Consider the following 27115-nt stretch of genomic DNA (forward strand, 5'->3'; position numbering starts at 1 on the left):
AACAAACCAGACCGTTTGAAAATCGGTAGAAAATTGAGCAAGTTACGGTGATTTAAAAAGTACATGCGCCATTAAAACAATGTTACCAGTGAGCGAGCTGCCTGTGACAAGATGGCCGCCAGGTTCTGACGTCGACCTTCATTGGCCAGCAGCGCGGACGAGATATCTAGCCTTTATATACATATCTATGGAACTAACCCTTTAAGTGCAGAGGAAGACGGTGAGACAAACACAACCAAGCGATTATAAAACAGGCAGGCCGGATCAGATAATGCTTCTTGAGCCCTTGAGTTCCTTAAAAGCAAATATTTTAACTTGCCATAAGAACATCTTCATGTTATGTAAGGCCTTAAGCGCATCATCTTGCTTACCTTCAGTGCAGTATTTCCCTTTGTAGCCGGTATTGGAGCAATCGCACAGCACCTCGCTGTCGCGAATGGAGCAGCGTCCTCCGTTGCTGCACGGGTTTTGTTTCGTACACAGGTATTCCAGATCGTTCTTCACCCCCTGACTGTCCAGAAGGGCAGGAGGAGTCTCGCCTAACTTCAGGTTGGCGATCAGGCCTCGGAAAGGCGGTTCATATTTGACCGTGCTGGACGTGAGGGCCGAGAGGCGCACATCCGGTGGGATCCCGCCCACGTACAAGTCGCTGGCCACCATCATCTCCTTTCGTTTTGACTTCACCTCCGCCACTTTGCTCTCCCCATCCATCACCAGCATGGTCTCACGGTAATTCCTTGTTAGAAGCACACGGTGCCAGCGCTCGTCATTGACGTGCGTCTCCATGTGCAACGAGGCCGGCTCGCCGCAGTGGATGGCAAAGCGCAACTGCAGGCGGCCGTCGTTGATCAGGAGCTCCAGGAAGTCACAGTTTCCGCCATCGTCCAGGTATAGCACTATAGCTTTGCTGATGTTTGTCTTCACGGTGAAGCTCAGCTCTCCAGTGGCTCTCGCCTCCCAGGGTCCATAGCGAACCCACTGGCCCGGCAGGCCGTCAAACTCCAGTGCTGTGGTGACCGCAACGGCCACCGCGAGTCCCAGCCAAACGGATGCCCGCGATAACTTCGCGCCGCAACTCCACGTCATCATCTTCCAAGCGTGCTCCTAATCCCCTTTTTTCCAAATGTTCTGTTTCTCTTAATCCACTGCAGAGGAGAGATTTATTCCCAGTCTAGCGTATTAATTTATCTAGCCTTCTCCAAAATAGCACTGCATAAATAGTAAGGTCCCAGTTTTCAAAAAAAAAAAAAAAAAAAGACTAGTATTTAAGGGTTTCTTTTCACTTGATTCTCCATCTTGATTCTCCACTGAGTAACTCCATTGAGGAACACTTCTGAAAGCCCATGAAAAAAAAAAATCCTCACACGGTACTTAGTGCTTTGAAATCTAAAACTGCCCTAAAAATCTAGTTGACTCAACATGTTAAAAGGCAGATTTTTGTATCTCACCCCCTGGTGGAAGTAGGATTACCGCTGAGGTTGTATTTTCCGTTTTGTGGGCAGTAGGTCAAATGCATGATTTCTTTTCCCCAGAAAACCTCAGCTCCTTTTAGAAATGTGCGTCTGCATTCCACCGGCAAGATGTCCCCATCAGAAATCTTCCTTGACCGGGTCTCTGAAAGTTAAACAAAACAAAACAGATGTTAATATGTGTGTATAAAACATGAACACTGACCACTGATTACAAACTCACATGCACCCCCTAATTTTAGTCTGAGTCGCAACAAATTACAATAATTTGTGGCTTTATTTTGTAAATTTCCATTAGGAAGCCAGTTTGATCACGAAACCAAGACCTGGTAGTGTTATTCCCTCATCTGAGAATCTTTGAGCATAAATGAAAATCAATCTTTAATGCACTTTGCAGTGTAACACTGGGCTAGTTGACGGATCTCCTCATTCGCGTTGCAAATTTGCTGATCGGTTCACAGATGAATATTCACAAACCAGCTCACAGCTAGTGTTTTAAACAGCTCTGAGACCCCCAAAGCCCTCTCAGTCAATCAACACCTCTCTCTTTCACCCATAATAGTGGCAGAGCATAGTAGTGACGGAGTCTGACAACAGAGAGGATGACAGATAAGACAGACTGTGAGCGTACTATGGGCATCAGGTGAGGAGTGTAAATGTATGTTTATTAATGAGGAGTATGCACCAGCATGATCACATCATTCTCCTTTTATAATTTGTGTGCACTGTATGCGTGCAGAATTCATTAAAGTGAATATGCAAAACAGTGATAACTGCTCAATGGTCACAGCAAATCAACATTAACGTCTGCACTTGCGGATTAGTTTTGAGTGCTAGGCAGTGGAGGATGCAGCAGACAGCTTCAATATATGGCCCATATTAAGAATTCCACCGCATACAGTATAACCAGTCATATATCCAGAGTCTCTAACAATAATGCTCATCTCCATCATGTAATCATCATTTGATAAATTATTACTGTCATCTACACAAACAGATCTTTTTAATAATTTTGATTAATGGTTGCTTTCTGTGGAATAGATACATGTAAATTGAGGCAAGTTTCAAGTTTTGTGAATATAGTATACATTTAAAAAAAATTATTATTATTATTATAAACACACATCACCATCCTTATGTCTAATTTATATAGGATGACGGACGACTTAATTAAAATACCCAGTGCGCAGCACTATTTCAGTGAATGAATTATTGCTGCCATGGTCAAAATAAAACAAACCGCTCCTCTTAATAATTTGTATGGAATAATTCCATGGAATAGTTTGATGTTATTTTGCTTGTGAAAAATCATGCTATATATGTATGTGTATATGTATATGTATATGTATATATATATATATGTATATATACACACACATGCATGTATATTTAAGAAAAAAATATTATGTACATATAAAATATTTTTATTTATATTTAATATAAATTATATACATCTATATACATGAAAATATTTCTTAAATATATAAATGAAGAGTTCAGATGCAAAAGCCTCTAAATGCCATTTGAAATTTTCTTCTTTAATGATGATTTGTCAAACTTGTATATTCAAGTTCAGTAATTTCACTTAAATAACAATTAATAGGTAATTACCATTGCCATTTAAGTGAAATCACTGAACTTAAATATACAAGCTTGACATAAAATCATTAAAGAAGAAAATTTCAAATGGCATTTAGAGGCTTTTGCATCTGAACTCTTCAAATATATACAAGCATGTGTGTGTACAGTATATATATATATATATATATATATATATACATACATACACATACATACATATATATATATATATATATATATATATATATATATATATATATATATATATACACATATATACTACATGTATATATATATATATGACTATTAAAGGTATAGCGGAGGATCTTTCCGAATTTTAGAGAAGACCCGCCCTCTCCAATTTTTTTAAAAAATGCACATGGACAAACACAACACTCTTGCTCCCGAGAGGAAACGTATATTACGCCTTACACAATTACGTTGCAAATTATAAACTAACTCAAAAACATTCATAAAAAAGACAACATGTCAAATGCCCTTCCGTGTTTTATTTACTTATTATACTGATCGATTGAGTGACCGAGGACTCAAGACATGGTATGTGCAACCCTGTATCACACGAAATACGTTCTGAGGAAACTATTTTGCAAATCGCAATTACGTTACATGGCAACATATAAGCAGTGCTATTACGTTGGTCCTTAACCTAATATGTCTCATTGTTAATACGTTATTTTTATACATAGTTGCATATGGAGAAGTAGCTTGTTGCATTTGTGTAATAATAAACACACAAGGTTTTAGAATATGAACACATGAACACACAAGGTTTTAGAATATTTCAGGGTGATACCATTTATCACAAATTGAGATGTTTACCGTGTCTATGCGGTGAATGACTTGGGCCAGGGATGAGCACGTACGACGGCCTTACGTAAACATATCACCAGAATGATTGACACTTAGGTGGACCAATAGTATAGACTACCCACCCGGAAAAAGAAAATCCTCCGCTATACCTTTAATTTATTCAAATACTCAAGCCGCAGCACTATTTCAGTAAGTCCTGTACCCAGTTGAAAGTGAAGCAAAGAAGACAAAGGTTTTTAAAATGAATTAACCTGCACAAATGCGGCGCAACTGTTCAGTAATTTTGGCCGTGGAAAACAGATCACCGTGCAGCAAGGTGCCGTGCAGAACTCTGGGGTCATTTCTGTTCCTCTGGCCTCATCAGCATCCATAAATAAAGGTGCTTGCATGGCGGAAGAGATGATATTGAAGCAATATGCACTCCGCAAGCAGAGAAAAATTAATTTGATCACACAAAATGCGAGCTTAATTTCTCATTTGCTTCTAATTAATTACTGTGATCGTGCACAAGAGGACTTCTCAAAAGACCTTGAAGGTGATAACAGCCTTTCTGCCTTTTGAAACCTGGCCTTAAAGAATGCTCCGTTCGTTGGTGAAAGAGCATTAGAAAAATAAAGGGGTCTATCGGGCCGTTCTCTGCAAATAGCAGATGTGAAAAAACGATGAAGTGTTGGAGATAAATTAAAAGGCTTGTTTTGAAAGGCTAACAACGGGATGGAATCTGTGGAAAATCTTCAAAAAGGTCTTGTGAAAGATTATGGTCTCTTATGTTTGTCAAAGGATTAGTGACTAAATGTCTTAATAGCTTTTCCATACAACACTGTGCAACTCACACATATGAAGCATAATTGGAATGAAAAGTAGTCCAATTTAGATCAAATTGGCTCCTGTAACACTCAATACTTAGCCAATCTAAATATATCGGCCATGTAATTCCGCTTTAACGTGGCAGACAGACTGTTCTCCCTGCAGAAGGATTATTTTGCACCGCTTCTGCATGCATGGCTCTGGAAGTGACAGTGACTTTGTCTATGAGAAACAAAAAATGACATGAACGTAGTCTCTCTTAAAATTGCTTCATCTCACATATATCAGCACATGCCAACATGCTCCGGGTGCGCGGCATTCTCATTTGTAACTGAAAAAGCCTCACTAAACATATGCAGGTTGGAAATCCAAATAGAAAGCTCTCCTCTTTTCTCTCGGTACAGTCACTGTCATTAAGGTCATAATCTGCCCTTGAGCGTGATGCATGACTACAGCACAATGCATAACAATGAAGAGAGCAGGAGAAGCGGCCCTGACCCGTGTTCCTGTTCACTCGTGACAGTGAGAAAGCCCACTCTGAACAGTGATCTACTCTCTTAACCATGTATTAGGGCAGATTTAAGCACTCAACACTTGCTGATCAAAGCCCAGTTCCCAGGTCAGTGTGCTATCTGAGCTAGCAGCAAATAGAATTAGCCATGCTTTCTGCTCTTACATTGGAGAGTAATGGACAGCATAAGGATGCACTGAGGGCACTTTAGGGAGTGAGTCCGTGGCGTGAATGTACAATTAGCACATACGCAACAAAACGCCCACTGAATACATGAGCATCTTTTGTCAAGCTTATATTTAAAGATCACACTTGAATTAGCACATTCATATTCAATTAAGCGTCTCAGTTCTGCCTCGCATTACTTCCTCTTGATGTTTCTTTTAATTAGCCAAATCAAATCGACATGATTAAAAACAGAGTCCTCCTCCGCCACCAACCCACACGAAGTGGCGGTTCCGGGAAGAATCTGCCCCCTTTTGTGGCTGCAGAACAGCATGCGGGGCTGTGCTACTCAGTGAAGGCAGATGGCTAGCAAATGGATGGTTCAGATTGTGCGTTTTCGACTTCCGAGCGCTCGGTCCATACAAGGAGATAATTGAGATGAGGTGCGCGACTGGCCACGAGGGAGACGGCAGCCCACGGCTGTGTCCTTTCAGCACCACGGACAGCAGCCAGCAAATATCAGCACCGCGAACAGCGCGTTGACCCACCATCAGTGAGAGCTCCAGGCTTGGATGTGAGATCAGTAGAGCGGCATAGGATGCAGCTGAAATCCCATTTAAGCAGAACTGTGTGATGCTCAGAGGGAGAGAGCTATAAGCTTAAAGTCCCAGATGATTAGGCTAACTCCACCTGTCTGCGATGGACGAAGGGTTCAAAGCAAGAGCAGGCAGAGGCTAGCAAACTCTTTGACATGCTTTCTGTAATCTAACACCCACCGGACCATTGCTTCAACCCATATTTGTGGAAAACCTGCCCTTTTTACCGTGAAGTCACATTTGAGGTGGGAATGCATTCGTCCCGGGGTTGCCAACCAGAGGTCTATTAAACCAAATGAGGCTACGTAAAACTTCTCTTGACATTGTTAGCTAATTTCTACCTTTTTCTTGATCTACGTTTCCTTAACTGCAAGCATATAGGTCATAGGGGAGGATATTTAATAGATATTTAAAAATGGGATCTAAAAGGTCCCATTAACTGCATTGTTCATTTATTTATTTATTTTTAAAGACAAAAAAAATCATAAGACCTAAAAACCAAGTTTCTCTATGAAAGTAGTCAAGGTCGTTTTATTCTGGAAGTGTTTAAATGCGCAATTCCACATAGAATACATAATTTGACATTTTAATGTAAAATACATCAAAAGTGTGGAGGAGACAAGAAAAATTATAATGCTATATATATGCTATAATATTAATATTATATAGTATAATATATTCAGTAACACTTCACTTGAAGGGGTGTGCATAAGACTGACATGACACATTCATTACCATGACATGACATATGTCTTGAATATGAAGTAAGGTTTATGCATGTTTATGACAACTGTAATTCAGTGACTTTCGCTCAATAATGACATTTTGAATGCAAATATGACATTGTTTAAGATGTCTTTACGACATCTTGACATAAACCATAACATCATAACCTGTCAGAGTCTTTGTCATGACAACTTGAGATAAAATAAGTTAAACTGTCATGTGGTTGTCATGAGGCCATTATAACTGTGTCATATAATATTATTTGTGACCTCAACTACAGTGGTAGTAATTAAATTAGTCATTAAAAAGTTATAATGGCTTCATGACAGCCAATGTCAAAACCAACCACCTGACAGTTTAATGTAATGTTAACCAAAAGCTTCTTAAGTTTGATAATGAATCTGCTATGTCATGTTTATGACCGGTTGTGTTGACTTAGAAATGTCAAGTTGTCATGACAAAGACACTGACAGGTTATGTATTGGTTTGTCAAGGTGTCATAGCAAAGACATCTTAAACGGTCATAACTGAGCGAATGACACTTACATTAATGACAGTCATCACAAACATGCATAAACCTTCCTTCATATTCATAACATATGTCATGTCATGATTATGAAGGTGTCATGTTAGTCTTATGAACACCCCTTCAAGTAAAGTTTTACCATGTATTCTAATAAAATAAAAATAGGATTTTATTTGATATAATTGAATATTATATAGCATTGGAGTCTTAAGACATGGGCCATGGCTGGTTCATTATTTTCAAAGCTTTTAACCACGAGTCGTCCTGCTAATTATGCAGAGAATTCAGTTCTTATTGCTTGCCTGTGCTGTGGGGAGGTGATTAGGTGAAACCCTAATCTCAATCTAATCATCAGGAGTTATCATCAACTTGCTAAGTAGGGAACACGTGTTTACCATTTGCACAGCAGTAATTGTATCTAAAAAGTCTAAACAGGAGCATGCAAAAAGATATACTTCCATCGTATACAGATTTACATTTACACTCTTAGGATGCTCTTGACAGCACAATGTGAATGCGAGCAGGGACAATTATAGATGAATATGATCTTCATAAGCATTCCTATCGAAGCTCAGCCAAATGTTACTGGATGAGAGAGGCTCTCTGTGAATACCATCCATCGAGTGCAGCAGGAGTTGTGATGCTCCATTAAAAACGTGTGTACGTGTGAATGTGAGATGGAAAGAAGAGGAGAAAAGAGATAGGAGGGGGTGAAAAGAGGGGGTGGATGAAGACAAGCAAAGTCGCTGGAGGGAGAAATAACACTTACAATTAAATGCACAGACACAGAATTCCATTATTAAAGCATCTAACATGCGATCCAAAGACAACTTTAATTGTGCAGGTGCCCAAAACGATTGTACTGTCTACACGAATTCAACATGACGAACTCGGAAACCGCTGAGAACGTCCCTGGCGGCCTGGGGGGAAAATTGTGAAGGAGGAGGAGGAGGGAACGCCGGGAGGTGGAGCTATTTTGATTGACGCATGCCTCGACTCCAGCGACAGCTGCGGAGTCCACTCAATGACAAATTGTCAAGCACATAATCACAGGGTAAAACACACAAGATCTAATTACCACACATTGTCTGAGTTTCCCCTTCATTCGATCTTGCAGGTGCCAGAAATAATTGCCACGTCTGAAAACCAAAGAGTAGGCAAAGGCAAATCGAAAGAACTGCGGCTAATGGATTATGGGCCGAGGTGACTGTTGTTTTAAAAACCCCTCCGGTAAGAAACCACTGAGCTGTGAGGTGGATACTGCAAGTATGCATGCGTTGTGTTTTTCGTGACATATTGCAGACTATGCAAAAAAAAAGGCCCTTTGGAATATCTGCTGTGTCACTGCATTATCTGATTTGCCATTCTGTCTGTTTTTCTAGCACGCTTCCTCGGTTTGGGGGGCTCAACAGCTGTAGGAAGAGGGTCAGCTGACCGCAGGGAGTGCAAAGCTGCTGTTGACAGGGGTGGAAGCATGGTCAAGACATTGTGTGGCAGTTGTTGGGAGGGTACGACACTTGACGGCAGGGATGTGAATGGAGGCGAGGGGAAGGAAGGACTCGGTCTTGGCTGAGTGGATGGAGAAGCCCTGGAGACCCTGGTGTGATATAGTGCCGTGAGGAGCGATGGGGTCAGGGCACAGCAGATACAGAATGTGTGCCTGCAGTTCTACATGACCGTCTCATTTGTTTCCTATCACTACCACAGTCCAAAGGGAAGCCTGAGCAAGCAGGAACCAGGGGAGGACATAAATAAAGCTATCCTCCTTTCACATCTTGAGGATGATGTGACACACAATGCTGAGGTTCAGTCTGTTCCACACGCACGTGGTAGTTAGAGGCGTAACAATACATCGATACAACACATAAAATACCGATGTAAGTCTGCGCTATTACCGCATACCGTACATCATGAAAAGATGCACTAGCTGAGAGGAGTTTCGTCTAAGCTGACTAAAAGTGATCGAGGATGGATTTCAGTGAACCCGTGATTTCTTCGGGTGTAAAAGTAAAAAAAGCTGAAACTTTGTCACGGAATCTTGCTAAAATGGCACGTTTAGTGGTGAGTGAAAAGCTCTCTGTATTGCGTGCGCGTTAATCACAACAACAACAAGTTTGACAAGCGTCCATGTCAGCTGAGGAGATTAACGTTACAAAGATTAACCAAGTGTTTTATTATGTATTAGATCAAATACTTGGCTTTGTTTCTGAGACATTGGATAGATATCCTTTCAATGAACTTTAATATAACAGAAGAGTTCATTTGCAAAAACAGATAACTCAGTTCTTGTTCATTTTCATATTATGTTGTTTTTTTTACTTGTAACAAACAACTTGTAAATGTCTCAATTGGGAGATAACTCAGTTCTTGTTCATTTTCATTTCATGTTTTTTTTTTTACTTGTAACAAACAACTTGTAAATGTCCCAATTGGGAGTGCAATTTTCAAAGAGTTTAATTAAACTTTCATGTTACATATTTTTGGATCTATTGTGAGTTAATAAAAATAACTGGTTGTGTACACTTAGCACATGATATCTAAATATCGCTTAAAGGAGCTGTATGTAAGAAATTGATTTCAAATAATCATAAAATGGACCTGATATGTCACTAGACATAAGAAAATATACATATACATATATATAAAACATACATACATAGACATATAAGAAATCATGTTCATTTCAAATAGTTATATCACTGACAACAGTAGTCCGGACAGGATATTGTCATTTAAAAAGTGAAGTAGCAGCCCTCAACTGTCATGTTGTGTTTTGGTCTGATGCGCCACCCTCCACCGATCTACCAATCACGAAGTCAGTAGTGTTGCAGCATTTGGGTTGCCAGCTCTGCTCTAGTTACCAGAGCTGGAGCTACAAACGTGTGCAGCCTATCTGGCAACCTTGAGTCAGGGTGGAGGGGTAAGGGATACACCACTCTACAGTTATTTGAAACTGATTGCAGTACCAGTTTTGGCCACAAGCTTACATACAGCTCCTTTAATCAATCGATATAGCCCTGAATCGAATCGTAATCGAATCGTAGAATTTTGAGTTATCTGCAAATATCTTATCGCTGGCTGAGAGAATCAATATCGTCTTGTATCGTATCATGATAAACGGTCCGATTTACACCCCTAGTGGTAATAGATCCTGGTGTCAAAAGTTGCATATGCATGTCCCTTCTGCCCCATAATACACATCCACAGGTAAAGATCAGCCATGGCAGGTGTATATAAAACAGCAAAAGAGGGGGGGGGAGGTGAATCCCATTAATTTCCTCCAATCTCAACATTTAAACATTTTAAGGAAGACCATGAGCTCTGAGGTCATTTAGTCAAGATATACATTTCTGCAAAAAGCTAAAGTAAGTGTTATTTAAATTGCATTTAATAGTCATTTAATAGTGAACAACTACATTATCCATAATCCACAAATTGTTGCGTTTAACAATTTATATTTTCCAAAATCATTTCATTTTGATTCATTTCATTCGCAAATGTATTCTTGTTTGTCACCATGCAATCAATTCAATTTATTTGTATAACGCTCTTTCAGCTCTTTCAGTCTAGCTCACAATCTTTTTGAAAAATGCAACTTAAATGGGCATGGATATCTGTGAGAAGAAGTGGGTGTGGGATGGCCATCACTGTCATCGCCAATGTCCCATGCATATCGACTGTCACTAAAATGCAGTGGTAAAACGTGAGGAAATGCTAGATTATTTTATATAGCTGGCAAAGTTAAAGTCTTATGAAATGTCAGCTATATAGGAAATGGATGTTTCTAATTTGTTATCAGGGGTGACTGTGTCCAAGTAATGTCCAGAAATGCACAGTAAGGTAACACAAATATGGCGTTATATACATCATAGTGACGCATGCCTAAAAGAAAAAAAAAAAAAATCAACAATGTGTTTAAATAAAAATCATTTAATTAGTCATTTGCTTTTTTATCTCATCTTCATTATTGTCAATGAAATCAAAATGCCCTTGTCTATAGCTTCAAAAACAAGTTTGTGTGTTTTGATTAATCTCAGAGCTAGTTGGTTTGTTCAATAAAAGAGTTCTAAAATATGAATCAATGTTCTAAAATCCCCATTGAGAAAATGAACAGGAAAAATACTTTCATAACAAAAGTTGGCCAGGGAACGGTGTCCATTCTAGTGTATCTGTCATTCAGACAAATTCTCCAGTGAATCTTGTCTATCATTAAATGGACAAGGATGAACCTCTGTTTCTAATCCAATCAATATTTATCCACAACACCTCACGATGGATGGCAGGTGTGACCTCGGCAACTCTCCAATGGAATCAAATGTAAAGAAAATCAATACAGTGAGAATCAACAACAGGGAATGGGGGCGGCAGGCTTTAGTTTACTGATGCTTCTGACTTGGCCCATGCGATTCTACGACAAAGTTGTTGCCTAACTTTCTCATCCTGTCCCCAGATTTTTATGCTAACAGGCTGTGACAACTATGACACAAGCAGTCACATTAGCATACCACTTCAGTTTGTATCCTGTGCAATTTACCTTCTTTAGTGGATAAAGTGACAGTGGCATTACTCCCCCCAACGTACAAAGTCATGCGTGTATTCAGTAAGCGGAAATGTACACACACACAGCATGGACCCAAACCGCTGCTCTTAACCGCAACTGATATTATCTATCCGACAAGTGTCTGAAAAGAAAATCGCAACCTATGTGCAATAGAGCACAAATTCATGAAAAACATTATACAATTTCAAAAAAAAATAAAATTCAAATGTGCATATTCTGCATAATATTATTATGTGCATTATGAACGTTTAGTTTTAGACCTGAAGACATTATTAATAGCTTATCCCTTACCCACAAGTCACTAGGAGTCCTACAGATCTTTTCTGGCTCAGACAGCAGGCTTCAGGTCGTACCCCATCACACTCAGTGGGCTGTGCTGAGTTGGATAAGCCCTGGAGCAATGGTGGATGAAACAGTCACGCAGGGTTGGATTGAGCCCACGAGAGCAATTGTACAATGCTCTCTAGACACAAATGTGCTGATCCAGGCCATCCAACAGTCAGACAGATGCTGACATGCATACAGAAATGAGCATGGAGCAGTGATAAGGGGGTAATGTACTGGGACATACCATGTAGGACTGGAAATTCAGAACACAAATAAAAAAAATTTTTAAAAAAAAGAGCGAAAAGAACCAATTCTTATCTAGAACATCCTAGAACAACCCTCAAAACATCCTAGGTGTAAATGACTTGTGTCTTTCAGCCAAACACAGAGTTATAAAAAAATATATCCTGGCTCTTCCAAGCATTTTAAGTGATGGGTCCTTTTTATTTATTTTTTTAAAGACCAAAAAGAGTGCATCCACCCATCATAAAAGAAATCCATACGGCTGCAGGGGGTTAACACTTCAACTGTTCTTGACCAACTCCATTATTCTTCACAGAATATCCAGCCAAGGTGGCTCTCGAAATGACTTTTATATTTTAGCGAGAAAAGTCACGAGGTTGGGGGCTAAATCGAAATATGGTCTTTTTAATAACCTTATCAGTATGAACAGATTCACAATTGTAATAGATTCATTTCCCTGACCTTTCCCATCATGTGCAGTTGGGATAAGATTTTTTCTTTTTTTTTTAACACCGATTCAAATTGAAAAGGGTTATTCAGTAATGAATCAATTTGACATCCAGTTTGACCAATTCATTGAAAAGAACTGGCTAAAAACAATTGGTTCACCAATCAATCATTTCTTTTTACTATACACAACAGCTAAACTTGTTTTTTTTTTTGTTTTTTTGTTTTTTTTTAAAGTCCCTTTTTCAGGACTGTGTATTTCAACAATAATGTTGTAAAAATCCAAAATAACTTGTAAAGGGTTTAAACAATGTTTTCCATGCATGTTCAATTAACCATAACCAATTAATTAGCATGCACTTGTGGAATGATCATTAAGACCTTAACAGCTTACAGAGAGTAGGCATTTAAGGTCACAGTTGTAAAAACAATGGACACTTAAGAGACTTGTCAACCGACTGTGAAAAACACCCAAAGAAAGATGCCCAGGGTCCCTGCTCATCTGCGTGAACGTGCATTAGCCATGCTGCAGGGAGGCATGAGGTCTGCTGATGTGGCCAGGGCAATAAATTGCCATGTCCGCACCGTGAGACGCCTACGACAGCGCTACAGGAACACAGGAAGGACAGCTGATCATCCTCCCAGTGGAAGACCACGTGTAACAACATCTGCACAGGATCGGTACATCCGAATTCACAACAACTGCCCGAGTCACACCAGGAACACACAATCCCCCCATCAGTGCTCAGACTGTCCGCTATAGGCTGAGAGAGGCTGGACTGAGGGCTTGTAGGCCAGACATCACCAGCAACAACGCCACCTATGGGCACAAACTCACTTTCGCTGGACCAGACAGGAGTGGCAAAAAGTGCTCTTCACTGATGAGTCACGGTTTTGTCTCACCAGGGGTGATGGACGGATTTGTGTTTATCGAAGGAATGAGCATTACACCGAGGCCTGTACCCTGGAGAGGGATCGTTTTGGAGGTGGGGGGTCCGTCATGGTCTACGGCGGTATCACATCACCATCGGACTGAGCTTGTTTTCATTGCAGGCAATCTCAATGCCTTGCGGTACAGGGAAGACATCCTCCTCCCTCATATGGTACCCTTTATGCATCCTCATGCGGACATGATCTCCAGCAGGACAATGCCACCAGCCATACTGCTCGTTCTGTGCGCGAGTTTCTGCATGACGGCAACGTCAGTGTTCTGCCGTGGCCAGCGAAGAGCCCGGATCTCAATCCCATTGAGCACATCTGGGAACTGTTGGATCGCAGGGTGAGGGCTAGGGCCATTCCCCCCAGAAATGTCCAGGAACTTGCAAGTGCCTTGGTGGAAGAGTGGGGAAACATCTCACAGCAAGAGCTGACAAATCTGATCCAGTCCATGAGGAGGAGATGCACTGCAGTGTTTAAAGCAGCTGGTGGCCACACCAGATACAGACTGGTACTTTTGATTGAGCCTCACTTCATTCAGGGACACATTATTCTATTTCGGTTAGTCACATGTCTGAGAAACATTTTTAGTTTATGTCTTATGGTGTTGACTCTTTTGGTGTTTATACAAAAAGTAAAAACAACTAAAGGTCAGAGGACGTTTTTTTTTTTTAAAGCAGAACTTGGAGGGACTTTTTTACACTTTTACCAGCCTGTGCAGTCAAAATATCATTTATGTTCCCAATACTCTGAATTACTTCTTGAGAATGTCATTCCAAAGGGAAGATTATTCCACCCCTAAAATAAATGTATTTAATAAGTAACCTAGCAATATTGTATTCATTTATTTGTATTATTTAGTGAACGGGGTGCTTCATGAAAAAAATAATACAAACCATTAAAATCCTTAATATTCCCCACAACAAAACAGCTAAAATAAACTGGATAAAAGCGCAAAAATATCGTGTATAGTGGAGTAAGAGCACAGGCATTGTGTGCAAACAGGCTAGAATATAGAACAAGCTCACCAACACAGCAGCGCTGTGAATAGATAGCACAAGCATTCAGTGCATAAAGTCAGAGTAGGTGACAATGACTAATGGCCATAGATGGGGATGGGCCAGAGCTTTCGGGAGCAATGCCATGAGTGATTAATCAAAACACTGCATATGTAAGGAAATGTTCACAGCCAAGCACACATGACAAGCTATAGAGATTTATACAATGCCCCTCGAGTTCAGAGTGTACGGTTAATGCCAAAAAACAACTGGCATATTCCGACATGGAAAACTCTATCAGGACAACAAAACCATCTGATGAGTCAGAGACAAATCACCTATGAAATCAGACATGTAGTGGCAGTGGTGAGTCTATCAGACCCTGCATTTAAAAAAGCGTTTCAAAAACGAAACAATGAAATATAGCATGAGCCACCATTGAGGATTATGGCGTGTCCCAATCCCAAATAATAAAAAATAATTGCACAACCTCTATCCAGTATCCAATTGTTCCACTAATAGAAAAGAGAGAGTACTAGCAAGCATGGAAGGAAACCTAATCTCACTAATAAGCAACTTTAGAAGCACGTCGATGAATGAAAAAGAGAAGAAAAAAACATGCAGGAAGGGGTCTATTCAGAGAGTGCAGGAGCATGAAATTAATAGGACATTAGCCTGAATAAAAACTAACTTTCATAAACCAGCTCCACTGCAGGAGCAACAAAAGAACAGGCTTGATGTAGAAAACAATGAAGAGCGTCAGAGGGAGGGGGACAGGTGAGGACAGCCATCAGCTGAAGCTTTAATTTATTCAGCCGAGCAATATGGTACATCACAACCACCCAGTGTGAATAGGACAGACACTCTAGGATAATTCAGTTTATCAAAGTCAGCTAGCATCTCAGAGCTACTTGTGGAGAAAGAGAACCATTACTGGAGTGGGCTTTAAAGGCTGGCGCCTGCCTGCGCCATTCCCCTAAGTGGTTTGTTGCCGTTAGCGTTGAATTGTGGATTCAAATTGCACAGGAAGATGGGGTAAAAATACAAAACTCAAGGTGGGTTGTGGTTACGGATCTAGAAACCACATATTTACCCACAAATTCATAAACCGTGCCTACGCTTTCGCAAGCCGTCCTCACGGTTTTGGCCCCATCCCCAGTCTGTGCCGCATCATTCAACCATGATTCAACCATTGTGTTTAAAGCTCATTTTTAAAATGGATAATTTCTTGGATTTTCAAAAAAAAAAAAAAGATGACTACATTTAGACTAGTTGTATCTTTAATGTCAATTTTTGCAGGGAAAAAGCTAAGTATAATAGAATAAGCAAAAAAAAAAGACATAAAAAAAGAAATAACGCAAACACAAGGTTAGGCTATAGGCCCATAAAAATAAAATATTCATAAATGTTACGATTAACATATAACTGTCTTAAGTGAACTCATTTAAAGTTATAAACGCAAATAATAATAATCAGCATTATTATTTCATTTAGGCACACATATTTAGATATAGAAACATAAAACACTTTTATCCAAAAAAGGAACAAAGCAATTTGTCAAATGTCAGTCATAATACAGGTTAGACAATAATAATACAGGGGTTAAGATTATCCCAAATAAACAAGATTTTAAAAAATAAATAACGTTGACGTATTTTAAGATTTTTGTTTGACTTTTTCCCCCTTTATTAAACATTTAAAATACCTATATTTTTCCCACAGTGCTAAATGAGAAGAGCCATGTCTCTGGAACCATAAGGGAGATGATTTATAGGTGATTTATAGGCTAATCGTAATAAGTGTATCTGAAAAATAACAAGGGATTTTTGTTTATTAATAAGCTGTTTTCTAAATTATTGTCGGCTAAACATATCTCCATCTCCGCTGTAAAGCGGATGCACCTTTAGAGAGAAATGCACATTTCGGATTATAAAATCTAACGGTATTTGCTTTCGATTCAAATTTGTTCGTTTAAAATTGGAATTTATGCTTTATATTTAGGCTTTTTTTTTTCAGTTTTTTATGAGATTTATGTTGAATTTATGAGAAGCGCTTCAGAGATCTGATTGTTTTATTTTATTTTACAAAAGCACAATGTCCTTGTTATTGTGAGTTTACACAAATAAAAGTAGTTGTGAATTATGTATTATTAAAAAGACTAAATAGGATTCAGATTCAGTACTCACAAAAATCTTTGAATAAAGTATATTAACAGGAACGTCACTTCTGAAGTCAAGTTATTCAATGGTTTTGAAATTTCACTGCGATGGCTGTAACGAGTGAGCTTTAAAAGGGACTGAATTTAGAAACAACTTAAAGTCTTTTATCATGTTGAAAGTACTGCACTAAAAAAAAAACACCATAACCATTAATCATAAAAGTTATTTCTCTAAATGCAATGCCACCAAAAAGTATCAAGCGAATATAGCAGTAACTGGCAAGTCAGATCTCAGATAACTAAAATCAACCTTTCCTGATTTGTTCCTAGTTCTTGTTCTAGACATAAATCCACAGTTACAGTACCAATTCACCACCATCTGTCATGGTGGGGTTGTTATTTTGTGTTTCTTTCAATGATTCAAAGGTCCTACATGACTTTCTACTTAATATAGTGTCAAATACACATGACGTCATAACTTCTGGGGAAGTGCATTAGGGGAACTACGTGACATATTTTAATTGAATTGCCTGTCACTTTGGATGAGTGTGAGTTTATGAGAGCCTTCCCTTCAAGATGGACCACTTTACCAATCTCTGGTCAGTGGTTTCTCATTAGTCAGTGGAAGCGTGTTTCCATCCAACAGCTTTAAAGCGAATAAAAATCTGTATGTAATGACGTCACATGCTGTTTTGCGATCAAATTGGTATATCGAATTGATTTGAGACATTAGAAGTCCGGCGCAAAATGAACCTTCGGTCTAATAAAACATTGGTACTAGTCAATCGTTCTCTGAGATTTATTTTCATGATAATCAAATGTAAGTAGTTTTATCTCTAAAAACTGTTTAGAGTATAATGCTAGTACTGGGGGCATTTACTAAGTAAAAAGAAATCGCTAGTTTATACCACTAACAAGGCTCAAAATAGCCCCACTCACACAGTAACATAATGGGGGTCCATACATGTAAAACGAAGCATTGAGAACTTTGCTTGAAGCAGCGATGTTATGTCACCTTACAACAATCTTAACCCAATTTTCTGTCTGTGAGACAGAAATTTATACATGAAGACTATGGGCTACAAACAATAGAAACAATAGAAAAGTTAGGACCTCCCACAGGAGATTGATCTAATTTGCTAATGAACTCTGAGCAATGCTGATTCTTTGTCATTCACTCCATCAGTTTCTATGGGCCATTCATCTGTATGGGCCATTTGGAACACGCATTTGCAGACACAGACAGAGTGGATTGCATATGAAAATACAAAATCTATCAATTAGAAATCAACTAAACCATGTAATAGCGTCGTTTTTTTATTATAGCTTGTTATCACCACATTGATATGATGATGCAGATGCACGTTATTGCCCGACGACAAAGGAGGCGGCCTGTTGCTTTCTCCACTTACATCTGTCTTTGTTGACACCCACCATGTGTGCGCAAACTTAGTGGAAATACTAGGCGGAAATGAACTAAAACTTCAATGTTTTGTGGCATGTTCCAACCATAAAATGACCTAAAACTTAATCGTAATTCATTATTTATTCGCTAAATAACGTTTCCATCAGCGTTTATCGCATAAGCCTATCGATCAAGATGAAATCCGATGAGACCGAACGCATTTTATTTTAATCGATATTCATGAAATTCAATCGAATATTACCGTTCCCATAAGGCATTTTTCATTCGACATCACTTCATTTGGATAAAAACACGTGGATGGAAAAATAGCTATTGTTGGGCCGTTTGTTTATCTGGGATAATTGGTGTGACAATCCCTGCACACTTCACATTACGAAATCGCTGATGCATTCATTCAGGGGTCACTCCAGGGGCACTCGAAAATGTTCGGTCAACGTCGACAAACTGCACAAACGACCTCCACTGGGGACTAGGTGAGCAGGGAAGGAGGGGTGGCCAGAGAAACAAACTGCCACGTCTATTTTGTGCTCCCAGGCCAGGATGAAATCAGTGTGTGGCTGAGAGCCAGAAAACCCAGGCTGGTGGAGAGGAGACCGACCCAGCGCTCATAAATTATTCTGATCCTGGCCGTGACCACCTGCGCAGGGTAGAGGGAGGACACAGCACTGGTCTCCGAAATGACCTCACGATGTGGCACACGGCGACTCCAGCAATACAAGAAGCAGCCTGCCCCCTACTAAACCCCCACCCCCAAGTTCCTACATACAACGACCTTGGGAGGGACAAGGGACGACAGTGGCATCAGGCATGACTTTCTAAATTAAAAGAGCAGGATGGTTCCAGTCATCCCCGCTGGCATCTCCAAGGGAAGGGCTGGCCGTGTGACAGGAGTGGCGCACCGGCCACACTAAACAGTAGATTACATTACGGCTATCTGTGATTGCATTGCAGATCTGTATCTGTTAATGTGTGCGACAAAAACCCTCAATAAGCATTGACAACGTGCTTGAACATCCAAACAGTTCTGCTATTGTGCCTTGTTAGAGTGTCATTTCAAGATGACTTTGATGTCAGTTGGACTCCCACATACAACCTCAGCAGGGCTCCAGAATACAGATCTAGACGCTATTTGCAACAGTCGGGAAAGCTTTTGTTTATATGAGGTTCCATCAGATATTGCACTGGATATACAGCAACAAGCCAGTGTTTCCAGCACATAACGAATGTGTGAACAACAATTCCCTATTATAAACAGATTATTTTTGCCACCAGCCATATCACCCTGTAGCCCAAGGCTGGTTGCCCCCTGAGGAAAAGCAGAGTTGAGCCTGGTCACTTCCTGGATGGGAAAAAACTAGGTTGCTGCAAGAAGTGTTAGTGAGGCCAGCAGGGGTGCTCAACCTGTGGTCTAAGTTAGTCCTAACAGCCCAAGAATAGCGATAAGGACATTATACTGTCAAAAAGCACCATCTTTCGGATGACACGTTAAACCAAGGTCATTTGAAAAAGAGTAGGGGTTTTACCCCAGCATTCCTCCTAAACATCCCTAAACTGATTTTGAACAACCGTTTTAAAAATCAAGCCATTCAGTCATTTGTCTCCTAAATGCTTCACGTTTAGAGCCAATAGCTCCCTCATCTATTTTTTTGTTTGTTTGTTTGGAATCCTGCTCAGAATACCCAACATTGCTGGAATATTCTATGAAAGGTGTCCTCAATCTAAATTTATGAGGATGCTTTCAACCCCAGACTGAACAAAGAAGAGCAGGCAGGTTTCTTATAATGGTATTGAAAAGGACACAAAATATCAGTTTTTATTTTAAACTGTTTTTAGCAGCATTATTTTCCACATTCCATTATGATGTTTTCCATCCACAATAAGGTATTTGGCAAATTACACCATCCCCATCAGATCTGCTGGAATAAATAACACCAATGAAATAGCTAATCAGTCAGTACAAAATGATCCAAGGATGAAAAGCGAAGCCTCGCTCACCCAACAGCTCCTAGGTAAACGACCAAAGTCAACAAAATATTAACTCTTCGAACTGCTAGGAGAGGGTATATTATATTTTGCAGCAATGTTTTGCCTCCAGCATGTGTTGCTGCCCCAGCTGAAACCAAGCAGCACACAAAGTGTTTTATCTCCTGCTGCTCCTCTGTAGGAGCCTGATGTAGATTAGGGAACAGACGGTTCTTCGACACTGCGGAGAACCTCCATTACAGTTTTTCACCATCAGCAATCACGCAGCCCTCATTAAACCAAAAGAAGAGAAACAGAGATGTACAGACAATTAAGAACAAAGGAAGGAGGGGAGACGGGCTTCCGACAGCAAGAAGTGATCCACCTACGTGGTAATCAATCCATCCATCAATCCATGCATCCATCCAGCTGCAATCAGTACGCTGATGATCAGTCAAGTCGAGCGTTTAATTAGTAAAGAGCTCCGTTTCACTGGGCGTGTCCCACAAGAGATAAAGTAAGGTATTGAAGAAAAGAGCCAAGTAATGTAGAACACAACATGAATTATTCAGGGCTTTGAGGCCGGGTTTCCCCGAAGATGAGTAAATAGTTCAACAAGAGAAGAGTGCGTCTGCGGTGAGCGCTAGCCCTTTAGATAAGGCAGGAGTGGACTGTGGAGAGGAAGGAAGGCTCTTACGGTCTAATCACCCTGGATCGAGGTGCATGTGTGAAAGTCCTCGGGGAGTGTCAAGCAGCACCTACTCATCAGAAGAGTCTTGCCTATTAGTGTGCTTAATTACTCGCATAGAGACCACATCCTGGCATTTTGCATTGACACATCGCAATGGCCAAGCCTGGGCATGTTACACGGAAAAGCCCACAGGAATGAAACATCTCAAATAAGATCTTTTGAATATCCAATTAGGTTCATTTTCAGAAGAGATCTTAATCTCAACAAACTGTGCTCCGAGTCACTAAAATATCTAGTTAAAAAGTTTTTAAAGGGAGAGATCACACATTTACATTTATTCATTTAGCTGACGCTTTTATCCAAAGCGACTTACAATTGCTATATATGTCAGAGGTCGCACGCCTCTGGAGAAACTGGGGGTTAAGTGTCTTGCTCAGGGACAGATCGGTGTCTCACAGTGGATTCGAACGCGGGTCTCTCACACCAAAGGCATGTGACTCATCCACTGCGCCGTCAAACAAAAACATTTCTCACCTTCATGTCCTTTTAACTTTTTACCTTCTGTGGAATACAAAGGATTTTTCATTTTTAAAGGACTTTCGTTTTACAGACAAATATTACTTTTTAAATAGATTATTTCCTCAGAAAGAAAAATCGGTAACACTTCACAAGGTTTCATTTGTTAACATTAGTTAATGTACTAACTAACATGAACAAACCATGAGCAATAAATTTGTTACTGTATAAAGTAGTTAATAAAAATACAGCCGTTCATTGTTCATTCATGTTAGTTCATAGAGCATTAACTAAAAGTTATTAAATACAACTTTTGAATTTAATAACGTATTAGTAAATGTTGAAATTTACATGAATTAATATTGAACTGCATTTCTACATTTCTAAGTTTGTTTAGAAACAAAGCATTCAAGCTTTGTTGTTTAAATCTCACCAAATGAGATTTCAAGGCTTGAAATCCAGTAATACCATTGCCTCCTTAAAGGGAAACTCCACCGTTTTTTGTTTTTTTTAACTATGTTATTCCCTTAACTAAGACGAGTTGATGCATACCTCTCTCGTTTCAGTGCTTGCACTCAATCGCTCTGCACATGACCAAGAACGGTGACGCAAAATAAAACGTTGAGCTTTTCCAAGAGTGTAAAATGGATAACCATAATGTATGGCAGTAAATTATACAAATTGACTGTGCATCCCTATTGGAAACATACTAATGTTTGCCATTGGTCTTCTGATAATGGTACAATGTGTCAGAAAAAAAACCCATAGAAGCACAAACCAAAGCATCCCCATTTTAAACCAACTGGCATGCAACATCACGTCAAAATACGTGGAACTGCATTTCTAAGTGAGTTTAGATGATGCAAACATGGGTCATGAACCCCCCAACTCTGAGACCCCAATCCCTCCATTCAGAGGTTAATCCAGCTCCTCCCGTCTCTCATCTCTCTTGCCCTTCTCACCTCCTTCACTACGTGACATCACAGGCTGCAGGAAGCTCCAGGGACTGCTCGCAAATCCCCATTCCCTCGTGGAGGTTGAGCTTTCAAACTTGCCAAAGCTGCAGAATATTGTGGAGACTAATGAAAACAAGAAAAAAATGGGTATGCAAGGAGCTTATCTGCTTCGTCTGAAGTGTCCAAGTGCCTCAAAAAAGACATTTCTACTGAAAAAGCACTAGCATTATTTCTTAAACACGATTGGCATTCATATTGGCGCCCTAAACCACCCACCACCCTGCCATTGCTTTATGACTGGCGAGCGGTTGACAGGGAGGTGAGGAGTAATCAACAGTGCTGCGGGAGGTGGGTATTGGCCTGCAGAGCCACGTCGGCGCCTTGGCGGCCATATTGTGTCAGGGACTACAGGCATCCGTGAAGGATATGATCGGCCCTTCCAGCCCCCCCACAGAGATATGAGCCACCTGCTGATGGTGGCACAGCACGCTACACACTTTCACACACTCCATGTGTTGCATCATATGGGGCTCAGCTACATGTAAACACACTTCTATACACAAACAGCATGTTAATACCAGCCACACATCAGAGGTCTCTAGTGGATAACAGCTCTGTTTCCACAAACGCTACAAATAGTCCCTCTCACATTTAACTGTGGGTTGAATTACGTTAGTTAAAAGAGAAGCATCTGATTTCGGTGCATGGGGGTCAGTCGGAGAGAACTAATTGAAAGGATCAAATGACTGTGTTACTCAGGCTGGGTCATGACTAATTCGCCTTTTTCAATCGATCCTCTGTGTATTAGCTATATTATGTGAGCACAGCTCAAGGGTCAAATGACAGCGAGAGCTTAAGCGAGCTTTATCAGTTGGCTTCCTATATTGATTGACCTTGAGAGACAAACTAAATTACACCGATGTGTGTAAAAAGGTCTCCTTTAACAACAAAAATTAGCCCTGCGCATTACTCTCGGTCAAGGGGAAATATTAAACCCAAGATAAAAAAAAAAATACAAATCATAGCGGGGTTAGAAGAAACCACAAAGATAGAAACAAATCAGCATCCAAACTGCTGAGCTTGAAACTTTTCGACGAAGCATTATTTAAATCCATATTTCCTATAATCTTCATTGATCGTTACAGATAACCATTGCTGAAGCAATCTACTTGAAAAAAAAAAAACATCAAAGCTTTTCTTTAAAAATCAAACTAGATAGGACCTTATCCTATCCCTGGTGCTTTCACAAATGATATTAGCTCACCAACAAATGAAAATTCTTTCATCATTTTGTCACCCTCATGTAGTTCAAAAATGTCTTAATCAGTTTCGAAGATATTTTGAGAAATGTCTCTTTTTCATTTAAAATGGGTAATGGTAATGGCCAGCAAAAACGGTTTGTTAATAATCACCATTCTTCAAACACATTTTGTGTTCTGCTGAAGAAAAAGTCATACAGGTTTGGAACGACATCAGGCAGAGCAGATTTTGGGTGAATTATCCCTTTAAAACAGTTTGGTTATTTGCAAGCGTCAACTCCAGTTCACAACAGAATTACCATTACATCTGTGTGTACAAAACTAAAAAAATCTTTTGAGTTGTTAATAAAGAAAACAGTTTAGGAGAATAAGATTCCTTTTGGTGATATTCAATTTGTGAGATTAATAATTTGTGGGTGGACTATCCCTTTAAGTTGTGTTGATTTTATTTAAGTGTATTGCCATTTCAGCTTTACAGGCTTTTCAACAGACATACAAACCTTTTATAAAAACACTAAGAAATACTCTAATAAACTTAAAGAAACTAATAACATAAGTTCATTTAAATGTGCTTGTAAAAGTTTTTCTGGGTCACTGTCCCTTTTAAGCTTACTTGAGAGTTGTTATTATGATGTTTACACTCGGACAATGCAAGTAATAACTTATAACATAAGTTTATTTAATTGTGCTTGTAAAAGGTTTTCTGGGTCGAGAGATTGTCTGAATGACTAGACAATGCCAGCCGCTCCATAAAATTATATAACATTTACATCTGGCAAACATAAATCTGCACTGTACAGTATCACTTAGCTAATAGCAGCATTAGCTTCTCTCGTGTTATGCTATACCTCACTCTTTCACCATTTTGTTCAGTCCATTTTGATGTAAAATGTTCCCAAACTTCCGATATTTATCTTTGAGACCCTCCTTCTGCAATAAACGAGTATTTTTGTGTCATGTAACTATTCAAGGATGAAAGCTTTAAATCAATACTATTTTGTAATTGAGTGACTCGAGTAACTCAAGCAATTGTTTCACCTAAATATTGATCCTTAGAAACACAAGGAACAACACACTAAGGCAAATTGCAGTGGACTGGAGGGGCACAAAATGTCATCACAGCAAATGACCAATTGCTAAACAAGCCAAGCTACGACATGCAGTATTCTTCAGCGGCCTGCACAAAAATTGCTTTAATGGAAGCTGTATTTGACTCCGAGACATACTTTGGGGGGGAATGACTTCAGGGTGACCCAGTTCAATGAGTCCACACAACACCAGTTTAAACAACATGCTAGCACATCAAATAGTGGACCGCCAACACCTAAATGCTTTCTAAAATAATTACAGTGCTTGCAGATCCTTCACACTTTTTATTCCGGCACTTGTAAAGCAGCACTGTATTGATGTCCCTCAAACATGCAATTAATTTAATATAAAATACCGTTCAAATTACAGAAACCACAGTGTTTTTTGGATGCTGGAAATTTTATACTAAAGTTTAAACCTTGAATCGCCCACTGACTTACCGTAAATTGATAGGATGTGCAGCATTCAAATATAGCCAGCCTGCCATAAAGACATGATTGTAGCATTTGCATACAGATCGTCGTGATTGGTTTTCTTTCTTGGATCTATTTTCATACTGAATTATGAATTGCCTTTCCTGCGTAGATTTAATCATATATGACCATCTTTCCGGTGCACAGTGACTATAGCTCTGCTCCAAGAACACCTTTCAGGTACCCCACTGTGTTAACGGTGTCTGACAGGTTAATTGTTATAATTGTTAGCATAGCAACATGCTAACATGAAACTCTACTGGAACGAGTGTGTGTGCTGCACAGTGTCTATATACAGTACAGCGTTCCAAATGTGTTCAAGTCCTCCTGGGAAGTTCCTACTTATGAGCCTGAAAATTGTAATTATGAGGTGATGGGCATTCAAGTGCTTTTGATCTCAATAAAATGGATTTGCGAGAAATTTTCATAAAACTCTTTTATTTTTCACTTCCCAACACAGACTTGAAGCTTTTTAGTGGTAATGCAACATAATGAAGAGCAAAGGATGCGCATTAGGTTCGTAATTGATGCTTTATCTATGCATGTTATCATTCTCATGCTGCCACAGAGAATGATAAGGTAGATTTGGTTGCACAGGTCTGTCTCCTCATTAAACACCTAAATGAATAGTGTTTTATGGCAACAATTTGCTTTTGACAATTTTTTAATTAAAGGGATAGTTCACTTTGAAATTAATTTTTGATATGTTTTAGCTTACCTCAAAGGCATCCAAGATGTAGGTGTCTTTGTTTCCACGGTGTTTTCAATTTTGATATTTTTAGGTCAAACCGTTCTTGTCTGTCAGTCATATAATGAAGGTCTCAAAGAGCATGAACAGAGAAGTCCAAATTAAACATGATTTAATGACTCGTAAATGTAAGTACGCATTGATGGCCTGAGACACGAAATGGTTGTGTGAGAAAACGAACAGTATTTATATCATTTTTACCTCTTGTAATCACAGCCACGTCCAAGTGATCTGAGGGCGAGGGCGCTTCGGTCTGCGCAAGCGCCGGAAAGCCCGGGAAGTGATCTCTCGCGCATGTCCATCACTCATTGTTTACACAGAGATTTCAGATGTGTTGCGGTTGCCCTTCACTGTGAAGATCTAAACATATTTAGATATACAGGAAATTGCAATGGAAGACGATTTCGATATATCAACAGACAATGTTGATTTTTTTCTTCTTTTTTTCGCAACTGCGCAAGAGATCACTTCCGACGCTTTCCGGTGCTTGCGCAGACCGAAGCACCCGTGCCTTCAGATCACTTGGACGTGGCTGTGGTTACAAGAGGTAAAAACGATACTGTTCGTTTTCTCACACAAACTGCTCGTTTCGTGTCTTAGGCCATCAATGTGTACTTACATTTACGAGTCATTAAATCATGTTTAATTTGGACTTCTCTGTGCATGCTCTTTGAGGTGGACCCCCATAGACCTCCATTATATGACAAGAACGGTTTGACCTAAAAATATCAAAATTGAAAATACTGCGGAAACAGACACCTACATCTTGGATGCCCTTGAGGTAAGCTAAAACATATCAAAAATTTATTTCAAAGTGAACTATCCCTTTAATACTGCCCCAATGAAAGTCAGGGCTTAAAGAAAGCAAGATCTCCCAGTAGTTTAAGGTGACCCTCAACGCCATGCATTAGGATGCTCCCTTAGAAGGCAGCAGGTTTTAGAATACACCGTGTTGATTCAGAAAACGGTAGCCAAGACAACCGCTAAGTATATTGACAGCAGCTCTAATGCACAGCTAAAACCCAAACGTACATAAATCTAAGCACTATTCTTTATCAGTGGCTTTCTAGCACTAATATTCGATCTTGTACAGAACCTCCTTCAATTAATTAA

General features: G+C 39.6%; 1 protein-coding gene across 19 annotated transcripts in view; it reads right to left on the minus strand.

The window, feature by feature from the left end:
• The window catches only part of nrxn2a (neurexin 2a), a 368720-nt gene that overhangs the window by 314724 nt on the left and 26881 nt on the right, over positions 1-27115 (minus strand). For all 19 annotated transcript variants that reach the window (XM_089124014.1, XM_039694092.2, XM_039694091.2 and 16 more), the window contains one exon: positions 372-1614. In XM_089124014.1, coding sequence (XP_088980140.1) covers positions 372-1089 — 718 coding nt within the window. In that variant the 5' untranslated portion in view covers positions 1090-1614. The remainder of the gene's footprint in view (positions 1-371; positions 1615-27115) is intronic.

The sequence above is a fragment of the Pimephales promelas genome, chromosome 19 (genome assembly GCF_988280905.1).
Source record: "Pimephales promelas chromosome 19, fPimPro1.hap1.1, whole genome shotgun sequence".
NCBI classification, from domain to species: domain Eukaryota; kingdom Metazoa; phylum Chordata; class Actinopteri; order Cypriniformes; family Leuciscidae; genus Pimephales; species Pimephales promelas.